General features: G+C 44.2%; 1 protein-coding gene across 1 annotated transcript in view; it reads right to left on the reverse strand.

Moving 5' to 3' along the window:
* The window catches only part of LOC105453735 (fat-like cadherin-related tumor suppressor homolog), a 57,792-nt gene that overhangs the window by 19,852 nt on the left and 25,619 nt on the right, over positions 1 to 12,321 (reverse strand). The window contains exons 5-8 of the mRNA XM_011695919.1: positions 4,876 to 5,031; positions 2,965 to 3,075; positions 771 to 923; positions 35 to 248 (exon numbers count right to left, since the gene is read on the reverse strand). Coding sequence (XP_011694221.1) covers positions 35 to 248; positions 771 to 923; positions 2,965 to 3,075; positions 4,876 to 5,031 — 634 coding nt within the window. The remainder of the gene's footprint in view (positions 1 to 34; positions 249 to 770; positions 924 to 2,964; positions 3,076 to 4,875; positions 5,032 to 12,321) is intronic.

A 12,321-nucleotide genomic window follows, 5' to 3' on the forward strand; every position in this document is an offset into this window, starting at 1 on the left:
GATCATCGTGAAAAATGTGGGTATCCGTCCTTACCTAAAATATCGTACCACAGAGAATCGCCGTCTCTGTCGCTGGCTTGCACGAGGGCGACTAAAAAGCCTGCCTCGTCGCTCTCCGTGACTTCCACACTTTGATTGTTTGTCTTGAACACTGGAGGGTTCTCCGATTCCTTCGGCGCCTCCACAACTTGAACGGAAATTCGAGTCTGATGACTACGCGGCGGCTCGCCGTGATCGGCCGCTCGTATCTGCAGAATATATACAGCGCGTATTGAAACTCCCATTCAAATCGCGTTTACATTGCAGGAATACCGAGTATGAATATGCTACATTATAAAATCAGAATCCAAAATCCAACGCGCGCGATGTAATATCATGCAAATTTACTCCAATTTCTTCTTGCCCCAAACATTTTTCCTCTACGCGCCAATTGTTACACAAATTAACACCGCTTTATTTAATAACAAATAATTATTATATCATTTTACTTATTATTTTATCGGTATGCTTAGAGATTTTTTTTCACGAGACAGGAACGCTCCGCGTTTGTAACACAATTCGTAAAATTCTCATTTTGTGTGTAAGTCAGCAATTATCTTATTATAAATATAAGTTATTTATCCCATATAATTAAACTTCAAAATTCTATTTTTTGTTTTCGGTTGTACAAAAGAGAGAGAGAGAGGTCGCATTTCCTGTCTCCAATGAATAAAACAATTATTTATACCACTAAAGTGTTTTTAATTAATGAGAAAAAAAAGATTACGTACAATCATTTCGTATTCTTGGCCAGCCTCGAATCCACGTTGGGAGTACACCATCCCCGTAGTGGGATGAATTTTAAATTTGCCCTTTCCCCGGCCGGCCTTGATGCTATACTGAATTCTTCCGTTGTCACCGATATCTTGGTCGTACGCAAGAACCTAAACGCAAATTTCGAGATCAGTTATCCCGGCTGCCATTGCATTATGACAAACCCATATTACTGCGACGGAAAATCCGGCACGAAAAAGACATTAGTATGCTTCGTACAATCTATTAATCAAACGCAGCGAACAAGAATTTGACATTCCCCGAGGACTAGCATCGTTTAACATAAACAGTTCTATCAAAGATCGTGAAGGTGGTTCGTACCGGCGTACTAGTATTCTCCTAAAAAAAAATCTTGCTTTCTTTCAACAGACACTTCTTTCTGCAATCCTCTAAACGCAAAATGCATACTCAGGCTCGCGAGAGATAGAAACAGATGCGCAATTATACGTTCCTTACGGCGTCGCGGTAAAAAAAAAAACAACGCCTTTGATCGAGAAGCGCAAGTGTGGCATAATCCGCATGCGGTACATCGAGAAAGAGCTAAGATCGCTGTGTGATAGCAAAATGCAGCCAGGCTCCTCCGGTCTACCGCGGCGTGCCTCAAGCGTGCTAACGATCGCGATCGCGGAGTGCCGCGGACTCGAGAGAGTGGTAACCGAGAGCGCGGAACGGAAACTGCGTCGCGACGCGACGCACGCGGGAGAGGAGGATGCACTCGCTCCCGCGAGTAGTACATTCGCGTGTTATGCACGGCGAAAATGTTATACGAGTCCAGCGCGTGTACGCGGAAAAAATATAGTTGTCTATGCATTAGCTTCCGCTGCCTCTACTGACAGACCTCCGAGCAAACATTTTTCTTCGTGTACCTACTCGCGTTCGTTGCGCCAGCAGCGCGATCGCGTTTCTCCTTCCGGCATCTTCCTCAGCGCGAGAAAAACCGGGAAATCGAGGTGCGATAAACTTGACTAATTATACTTGGCCTGCGCGAGAGCCTACACGTTAAGCATTGACTGTCGAGCCCCTCGATGTGTCTCTTGGACTCGCGCGGAGGCTGCCTCTTGGCGCGGCACATGCATCCTCGTGCCTGCATTATTCGCAATCATTTTCGAACTACTTACGCTCGGCGCTCGAGACGATACGCGTACGTAGATCACAATCCACGATCTATCTCGTTCCGCCCTAGTTCCCCTGCAGCCGTGCGTTCTCTCGTGAAGCTGAGCTGAGCGCTCTTCGATATCGCGTATATTTATGCAGACATTGCGCGAGATGTGCAATACGATCCTCGGAAATACATACATCCTTTCGACTTCGACGTAAAATTCGACGCAACAACGAGGACGCGAGTGATCCGATGCCGAACCGGGAATCCGTAAAATTTCGCAAGCGCGGCTGACAGCCCCGCTGATCGCAAGATCCTCCGGTGGTGTGCAATCATTAGTAGCGAGAAGATAACGGAACATTCTCAGGCAGCCTCGTATCGTACGATAAGGCAACATTCAGGAGCGCAATACACATAGACGAGCACAATAGAGGCACGAATTATCAGATAAAGAGAGAAGGATGCGAGGGAGGAACGGAGAGATAGACGCGCGCGAGGGTGAAAAGAGGGTGTGTAGCCAAGAATTGCCAAGTATGTTATATATACACATATATACATGTAGTACATAAAGACTGTGCGTATAGGATAGGACAAGACATTCAATTAACCCTCGAATGGAGGCGCTTGATTACCGAATAAAGTGCCGCTATGTAAATCTCCCGTTCATAATTGCCGACTCTAGTCGGCGACAGTTAGCTACCGGAAGTAATTCGATTACGCGCGACCAGTCGAGAGGTGCGATCGATTTAAGTGCGTGTATAACACGTGTGTGCGCCGCGTCCTATCGACGGGCATCGAGCGGGTACATAGCATGAGAGAGAGAGAAATCTATGTGAGCCATAAACATGGATTAAAACGTACAATCGTACATAAAAGCGCTCGTGAGTCAACGCAAATGGCTCGCGTAATGAAAAAAATATAAAAAAAAAATAAAATAATCCGGCCAGTCATAATCCCGCATAATCAAATATAATATAGTAACGTAAGAGCTTATTTGTATATGCTCGCGCGCCCGCGCCAGGCGCTTACTTTACGTGCCAAGGTGTCCTTACCCTGAAGATACGATCTCCTGACAAGGTGTCGGGGCTAAATGTCTCCCAAGTCCCGTTCTCTAGTAACGTATCGATCGAAAGGTCGAACTCCCGCGAGCGGTTCCTCGATTTCTGTCGAGAACCAGAGAGGACAGCTTTTAGCCTCAGGACTGTTTCCATCGGGCGCGGCGATTCGATTTTTTTTCTCCTTCCCCTTCCCCCCTCCCCCTCCCTTTCCCGAAGGCTATACGTGTCTGCGCGCCGATCGTTTATCCTCGTTATCCCTCTTCCTGCCCGCGACGACAACGACGAGGACGACGTCGCCGACCTCGCGTCGCCCGAGAAAAACTTGAAGCCACCCCCCCCCTCCCCTCCTATTCAAGTTTCCGACGTAATAAAGCCGCGCGAAAACTTTTCGCGGTGCTCTACACACCCTTTTAAGGTGAAAGACTTGCTGTTTTTTGTATAATTACTCTCGCACGTGTTCTCATTTCGCATTGGCACACGGTATTGCACCCGGGTGTCGCATGTAGCGATCGCGAAATTATTTAATATGTATTTCATACGCGCGCGCGGTGGAGGTTTTTAATTTTTAATTTTTTTGCCAACGAGAACGAGATAGAGGTATTGTTTCGTAATGCAAAGTTAATGCTTTTGTTTCGAAAAATTCGTTCTCCCCGTATTTTGTATTTTTCAGATACAGCGCGCTGTGCAGCAAAAAGCGTTTTTTTCCCCTGCGTTTTTCTGCTTCCTCGTAACGCGGATTAAACACATTCCGGACATGTATGGTGTAGCTGTGAACATATAACGTTAATATTTGTGTCGTGGGTGTATGCATGTGGTCCACGAGGATCGACCGATATAACTGTAATGCAAATTAGCGTGTTTTACACGCGCTGTCTATACCGATTAAGACACGACAAACTTTACGTTTTTCAATTATCTCACCGCGACAATTAAATATTTGAGGTACAAATTAATAAAAGGATTCTCTTTTCCCGTCACTGCTGTTTTCCCCCTCGCGACGAAATCTCGCGATCGTGCCTGATTATAAGCGCGCTATATTTAAGTATTGATCTCCCCTGGATCAAGGTCGTAAATTCTCCCGTCTTCAATTAGGTCTGCACCGTTTCAGCGACGCCTCGTAATTTAATTTGCGCCGGCCGACCTCCAGCCGATGCTCGTGTTTGCAGCGGACGTGCGACGTTCATGGAGGTTCACCTTCGTATTCACAAAGGTTCCAAGAGAGAGAGAGAGAGAGAGAGATGGGAAAGAGAAGTGGGATGATGGCAGTGCCAGGGATCCTCGTGCTAAGGCTCATGAGCTAAATCTACCCTTTCTATGCGACGATACTCGATGACAGGTTACTTTGATCATCGAGAAGAGGAGGCTCTGATGGGAAAACGATAACGAGAAGCGAAGGGGGAAAGGGGAAAAAAGTCGCAAGCGGTCTGCTCCATGTTGGTGTAATATATCAGGCTGGTTCTTTCCGCTTTGTTTTTATGGCCCGGCAGCGTTGACGCCCTGGCGAATTGTGCGTTGGTGGAATACTCGCGAAATCTCGGGCCCAAGTCGACGGTGAGACATGAATAGAATTTTACACTCGCTCGTGTCGCGCGAGACGATTCATCTCTCGTCCGGTGTTGCGGATTAAAACAATTTCACAGGTAACGCGCGGTATGTACATAACAGCGGGACACAAAGGTTGGCGCTTTTTACACGGAGAAGGGGGAGGGAAGGAGAACGACACGGAGAAAGCAGGATCGTTCGGGCGAAATTTGGGTCGCGCGCCGTTCGCGCGACCGCTTTTGTTCTGTGCCCCCGGGTTCATTCGTCGGCGTGGAAATGTATTTACAAGAAACATGAATGAATGGAAAGCCCATTGATGAGAAAGGTCGTCGGTAACGCGGAGAAACTCGAAGAAATCTGTACCTGGAAGAGCGGCTTGTCGGTCGCCGGCGACGCCGGAATCTGGACCGTGTAGAACTTCTGCTCGAATTCAGGGCCGAAGTCGTTAGCGTCCGCTACCTCGATGACGACCCTCGTAGTCGACGACAAGGGCGGTCTGCCGTTATCCCTCACTGTCACCTGGAAGCAAGAAATCACTAATTACAGCAACGGAGCAATTTAGTATATCATCGGGCGTACACGTTACGTTGGAATAGCGAGGTAATCATTCAAAGGTACCCAATAAAAAATATTTTGTATTTATATTAAAACCATAATTCTCGTTAAAATTTATGTGTTGAATTTTTGACATAGCCGAATGTTAATTTAATTATGTTAATTTTACACCAGGAGATTGTGTTATTTGAATATTTTGTGTTAAAATAAATAAGCGAATAAATAACGTAATATATCTTAAATTCTAAATGTACGTGTATGTTAAAACGTAAAATGAACAAAATGTGTGTTCATTTAACATATTATAAATATTAATTTAACATATTATAAATGTTAATTTTACTGAAGAAATATGCTTTCATAATTATAGCTTACAAATTGTGTCAGTATTACATTTTTATTGTATTAATATTTTACATTATATGTGCGTTACTTTCTAACATATTCATCTTGTGTTAAATTAACACAAAAATTTGAGTGGACCGTTTAAGACGTGTGAGATACGTGTTATAAATTGAATACAAATTTTTCAACTGTGTACATAATGTGATATGAAACAAATATATATGTAAATTTTACTGTGAAGAGAGTAAAGTAGTACACTTGTTACTACATTAACATAACTGGACTCAAGACTAAACAAGATTAATAAAATACTGAAATAAAAAAAAAGATAAAGCAGTTGGAAAGATTGCCTAATGAATTATGTAAAACCGTTGTACCGTTCTCACATTCAAAATTTTATCTTTATAATAATCACATTTTGATAATAAGTATAAAGAAAAATATACGGATATAATAATCTCATAAATATGAAAATTTTATTAATTACAAAATATTATAAATATTGTTACGAAAAAGAGAGAGAGAAAGAAGAGCTGTGTTACCGAAACGGATTTAGCAATAACCGAATATTGAAAAGCTTGCAACGATAATTTCAGCGAATAAACGAGTTAATACGAATTTTGATTAATTCATGGTTAAATTAACGCAGATACTGGACTATCAACAAATCAGATCGCAACATCAACATATCGTTGACTCGATTTATTACTATCTCTCGTAATGAAAGCATGTGATCGGCTTTACTACGCAAATCTCTCTCTCTCTCTCTCTCTCTTCCTCATCGAAACATTTATTAATATACATAAATTGTGCTCTCATTTTCTCTTTCCGCGTGTGTCACGATAAATATCGCATGTATTCGAATGCCGTAACTATAACAAAGATACGCGCGTACGCGTTTAAATTAATATTCTCCGATGCGATTATTGAGGGAAATACGTGAAACACATATGGAGATACACTTTCCCTCGATTCGTGTCATCGATTATTAGCCGGAAGATGAAAAAGGTCGGAAAAAAGACACATTAGGAAGTAGTCCAGGAGCATCCCTTCCCGTAATGCGATAGCCTCCCAGATTCTCTCTCGGACTTTTCGTACCGCCGCACCCCTTTTTCTCGTTTACTGCAGTCGTTGTCTTATCGTACACGTTTCTCCTCGTCCTGCGAAAATCCTGGACTTTCATGCGCGAATATCGCACGTACGATCTGGGCAGTCGGCTGTGCTGACCGGAAGAGCAGGAGGAAAGAGGGGCTTCGGGTCGTAAAACCAAGTGTCCCCCGCATCCGAGACGACGTCTCGCAAATCCGAGATTCCGGCCTTCGTACTCGCGTCGCCGTCGAGAATCGCGCGAAACGGAGATTGAAATCCGTAATTTTCACGATTTCAGATTTAGATGCCGCGGAAACATAAAAAATGACCTCAATAGTAAAAAGAGCACGACCCTTTTCAGCTTTTTTTTTAAATCATTCCTCAAGTAAAAAGAGACCTTCTTGAGAGCTCTTTTTTAAATCATTCCAACAAATCTCTAGTAAGCGTCGGGACAGACATCTTTCCGTTATTTCCGTAATAAACGTCGAAAAACACGTGTCATCAGGTCACTGAGAGACCAAGTGAATTTATAATTAAACTTCGTGAATAAATCATACGAATATATGCACGTTCGCTCACCGTTCGCGTGAATTTCAGTTCCAAGATTTAATTTGCATCTCTGCCGAGGCGGTTGTACATCTGATAATAACCGGTCGTGTTCTCGATTACTTTTGTTTACCTCCTATCTCATCTATAAATCTCGCACACGTCCTGGTTTCGTAAGAAAAATGCTGCCTGTTCTACGGCCAGTTCTATAGATAGATCTGTCTCTCCTAGTGCGGGGCCCTTCGCGCGGACCAGTAACGAAGCATGTGACTCATCGCGACGAGCGCTCTATTACGAGGCCGGTCGGGCGATCTGTCCATCCGTCCGGCGGAAGAGCCGCCGGGTAGACTGATGAGAGAGAGAGAGAGAGAGCGGACCGGTTACGAAATTCTCCGTCTCGGCCGTCTCGAGGCCCTCCCGTCCCCGCCGTCGTTCTTCGGCGCAATAATCGGTCCTCTCACGAAGCAATTTCCGCCCGGGAGAGAGAGAGAGAGAGAGAGAGAGACAGAACGGAGGAAGAGGCTGCGGAGAGACCGCGACGTAAATCCAATGTCCCTCGGGACATCTCTCGCGGGAGAGGACTATGCGCGTCAGATCCTCCCGGGGTAACACCTGCACTAAATTAGGCGCACGAAACTCCGTTTTATACACCGGACGTCGGGGCCCGGGTACCGGGACACTCTCATCTGCGACACGACAACGCGAAACAGCTCCGGATTTCCATCGTACACGTATCCGCATACGCGCCACACGCTTATCCCGCGCTGTCACATATCTATACATAGGAGAATCCGAATTCATTAAATAGAGCACGCCTGGAGAATTTTTATTCTGTATTCTCTATTTTTAATTTGCTCATATTCAATTTGTTTATGACAGATTACTATCCCCTCGATTTAATGCTTCTTTAATCACCACTACTACCTCGGGCTGTGACATAAAAAAATACAAATACAACAAAAATTCTTGCAAAATATATTCAAATAGAAATAGCATTTAATAAAAATCCCAATTCATTTCAACAGAATATACCTATAAAATATATCGAAAAGTTTTTTTGTTTCAGAAAGCAATTAAATCATATTTTATATTTTTATATATTAATTTGACAGTTATCATATAGTTGTGAACAAAATTTATTTTACTCTTTTGCGTACTTTACTTTCAGATACATACATATGTGGTTATTTAAATGGTTATTAATTAACAAAGTAAGTCGAAGACTTTTTTTAGTCTTCGATACATTTTACGATTCTACCAATTATAAGTGTTGATTTAGTAAAACATATTTTAATATATTTCGCAAGAATTTTTATTGTACATTTTCTCGCTTCTAACATCACAATCTGAAATAGTATTATTGATATTTTATTGTCTTCTTTGCCTCGAAAACAAGAAAGTCTTCTCGAAATCGGAGATAGCTTCGAAACATGCAAGGACAGCTTGTTTTTCGACGACGTAATTTTTCTATTATTATAATGAGGTTAATTACGTGAAAATCACGCGTGTCGCTATTTAATGAATTCGGGAGAGCGCATCAGCGCCAAGATTCTGCCATGCTCGCGTTCGTTCCTTCGAGGCTATATAAATTTCATCACAGTCATCTTCCCGTATCTTCAAGAGACGGAGGAATATATTAAGTGTCCCATTTCTGGAGCACCCTGTACAAGATGAACATAGGGGGGGGGGGGGACCCTTAACCAACGGTAGTAGGATTTAAACGCTTGGTCGATCGCGCTAAATCCGTCCGAGCGTCGTCGTATCTCGCCCGAAGGTGCGGCTCCGCGAGTTTCCTCGCTTTCGCACTCCCTTCAAGCACTCGCAATTTTATCATCTCGCTCGGAGTGTGTTCGCGCTCCGGGCGCTCCGGGGACGGTTTAATATCGGTATGCGATCTATGTAAACCGCACGGAAGGGGTTGGCGAGATTCCGAGAACGCGCGAGAGTCAGCACAACAAACATGCGAATTCTAAGTAAAGATCATTATCCCGCCGCGCACTAAATACGTCTTCTTTCTTTCTTCACGTATGTGTGATCTACGCAAGTATGATGGATGCGCGTTGACGACAGCCTGCATTCGGATTTCTCATTAGCGTATCGTTTTTCACAGTCATTGCGCAATGTTTTTCGATCGCACGGTACGGTGAAAATTATTCAACGATACTTTCCACTAGCTGAAAATTCATTTGCATTTTGAAATAAATTATTATATTTTATGTAGAATATATAATATTTTAACAGGATATTGCGTAACCCAGATACCGCGGATTTATTAATTTTTTGATCTATCTAGAATCAACTTTTTTCTTAGCGGAAATATTACGGAAAAATATTATTTATCTCAATTTTATTCTTAATTTTCAACATTAAATATCTATATAACGCTGTTCCTCATTTTGCAAATCTATCAAAGTAAAATCCATCTGAAATTAAATGAAAATGAAGGTTTTACTATTCTGCAAAAAAAAATCTTTCATTTTCAATTAATTAAGAAGACGATCCCTTTCAGCCTTTGATCAATTGATCAAAGGATTCGTAAATAAAATGTAGTTCTGGAGTAACGTTATAAGAGGTAGAAAAGTTTAATTAATCTAAAAGAAAAAGTATTGCCCCTTTCCCACGCTTAATACAATTTCACCATTTTAACACGGTAACACGAGCATTCAGCGGGTGATATAAAAGATGCAGTTTCCATCGTGACCGTTTTCGCGCGTCAGTGATCGAGCCGCATTATTTCTCCGACTCGAACATGTCTCGTTTATAGAGTGGTAGGCGAAGACAGAAAATCGCCGGATTTCTCGAATAACCTGGCGACGTTTCTCCGGCGAGTGAGTACATCCCGCGCTACGAGACTCTCCAAGCTCCAGAGAGGAATCGCGTTTTCCTCGTGATTAGGGGTAATAGCTGTGCTTTGCCCGAGCAGTTCTTCACAGCCTCCTTCCTCCGTCGCGCTCCTCTCTCTCGCTCGGCTCTCCGTAATTACCTCGACGGCCTCTGGTGATTTCTCCGGGCTTAACCCCGCGTTTGCGGCTAAATCCGAGGAACTCGCCACTACGGTACGACGAGGCACCGGCGTTCGCGACAGTCGCCATAATAAACTCGGGACTGGCACGTGGAATGCCGCGCGCGGTTTCGCGCAAAGTAGCTTCTCTCGTGAAAGTCGACTCTAGCGGTTTCGGTTTTACGCGAGAAATCGGAGAATCGTAAGTAAGGCTTCGCGAATTTGATAGCGAATGATATTTCTTTGAAGGCCAAGACAATTCTTAATTTTACATCGGAAAGACATTCGACCTCCGTGAACTCCATCGTCATGGAGCACTTCCGAGAGCGCGAGGGTTCGGAGATACGTATCGCGGGCGAATCAGCACCGTCGACGGCGAAAAAGCTGCTTCGCAGACAACGTAAATCGTCGACGATGGCGACCTGGAGTAGGGGGGTCATTACGCTGGCGCCTCTCGAAACTTCCTTCGCCTCTCGACTTTTACAGCTCCTTTTGCGGAGGAACGAGCAAGCATGGACTAATCGCTCGGCGCATTCCAACGGCACTTGCAGGGCTATATAGAGCATTACTCTCGGCTTTTGTATATCGCGTCTGTCCGAAAATCGAAATGTTCACCCGCGCGGTCACGGGATCGCGCGGGACACCGGCGCGATGATGAAACGAGCGCGAAACGGGATTTAATAATCTCATTCTGCTTGTATAAAGCAAGGCTCCGCTTAAGCCGGTCCATTGTAATAGCGGGACGGGCGGAAAGCGCAATGGGAAGTACGGGGGCTTATCTCGGGGATATCGAAATATTCTCAGATCTACCTAAAGCTCGGCGTTAATAATGATCGGTCCGTATTCGCAGGGAAATTTCTCCTTTGGACCGCTCGCGTTACCTCGGTCGGAATAAACCCGCGTCCGACCCACTGCTAATTTCGTGCCGTAATAAATTTGCGTTTCCGGAACCGGGGAGGACTTCCTCTGTGAGGGCTAATTTCCCGGAAAATATGGCACTCGCGGTCATTTTCCAACGACGGGGAGGGGAGAAAAAACTGTAATTTCTCGCGAACACGCTCTCGCTTCGCCCGTGATCGCGAACACGCGCGCCGGTGTTACGTTCTGTTTGGCAAGCCGAAAAGCATCGCGGGCTTTCTTTCCGTCTCTCTATTCTCCTCTCTCAATCTCCTTCTCTCTTCCGCCCTTTCTCTTTGGGGGAGTAAACCGACAGATCGTTAAGGGAATATCACTCGCTCGCCGGAGCAGAAAAGCATGCATAATTTGAGCTCCGCTCCGAGAGACTCGAGGAGACTCCGTGCCCGTTCCTCGCGTGGTCGAGGCCGTTTCCGGCGGACCGTTCGCTCCGAGGATTTACGCCCGCACGCACGGAGTATGATTTCGGAAATGACTACACGGCGGAGAGATTATCATAAAAGATTAATGGGCCCGGACGACCGATAGTTTGGTCAAAGACGCGGCAGCTGCAATGTTCTGTTACATTCATTATTCATCGCGGATCGCCGACGTCACGAGTCTGGTAAGTTTACTGACGTGGGGCGGAATTGCAGTGCATTGGTTATAGAGGTACAGTTGCCAAATTCTTAATTCCGATGAAAAGAGATTGCAGGTTCCGGCAATATATTGCAGCGTGGATCTGGCCTCGAGCGTCTATCATTCGTTTCTGCAGTAAAAAGTTTAAAGGACAAAAATATTCGACAAAATTGCTACTCTGTTTCTCGAACGATGACAAAGCGAACATTTTTTGTAGGAAACTGATTAAATACATTGCATGTTCGTTAATGAGAACGTACGTTTATTAAACTTAATGCCAAGATCAGTTTGGTCAAAATATCAAAAGCATTAAGATTAACTCAACCATGTTTTTATGCTATTATTTATGACAATTCATTGAATTTCAATAAAACCGGGAATTGGGCTTTGTTGCATATTAGTCGCAACCGCAGCGTTTTCAAAAATGATCATATTCAATTCACAGGTGCATTCCTATCATATTTGAAATTCAATGTGGAAATTCCGCGCTAATAAGCGTATTTTATCGTAGCACGATGAGTTATTCTGCTAAAAAATAAATATTTAACCAGTCGGTTAAAGCAGCAAGCGGATAGAAACTGTCGTTTACTGCCAGCAGCTAGGCATTGGAAAACGCTTATGGCAACCCCGCGAGGTGACTAAGCGGCTAGATAAACGCTAAAGGACGACTATCTGAGGTCGGAATAAAATCAACTTCATCCCACAGATGTTCCGAAATGTTCGCGATCCGCGATGCTTTA

Source organism: Wasmannia auropunctata, unplaced genomic scaffold (assembly GCF_000956235.1).
Source record: "Wasmannia auropunctata unplaced genomic scaffold, wasmannia.A_1.0 LD335996.1, whole genome shotgun sequence".
NCBI classification, from domain to species: Eukaryota; Metazoa; Arthropoda; class Insecta; order Hymenoptera; family Formicidae; genus Wasmannia; species Wasmannia auropunctata.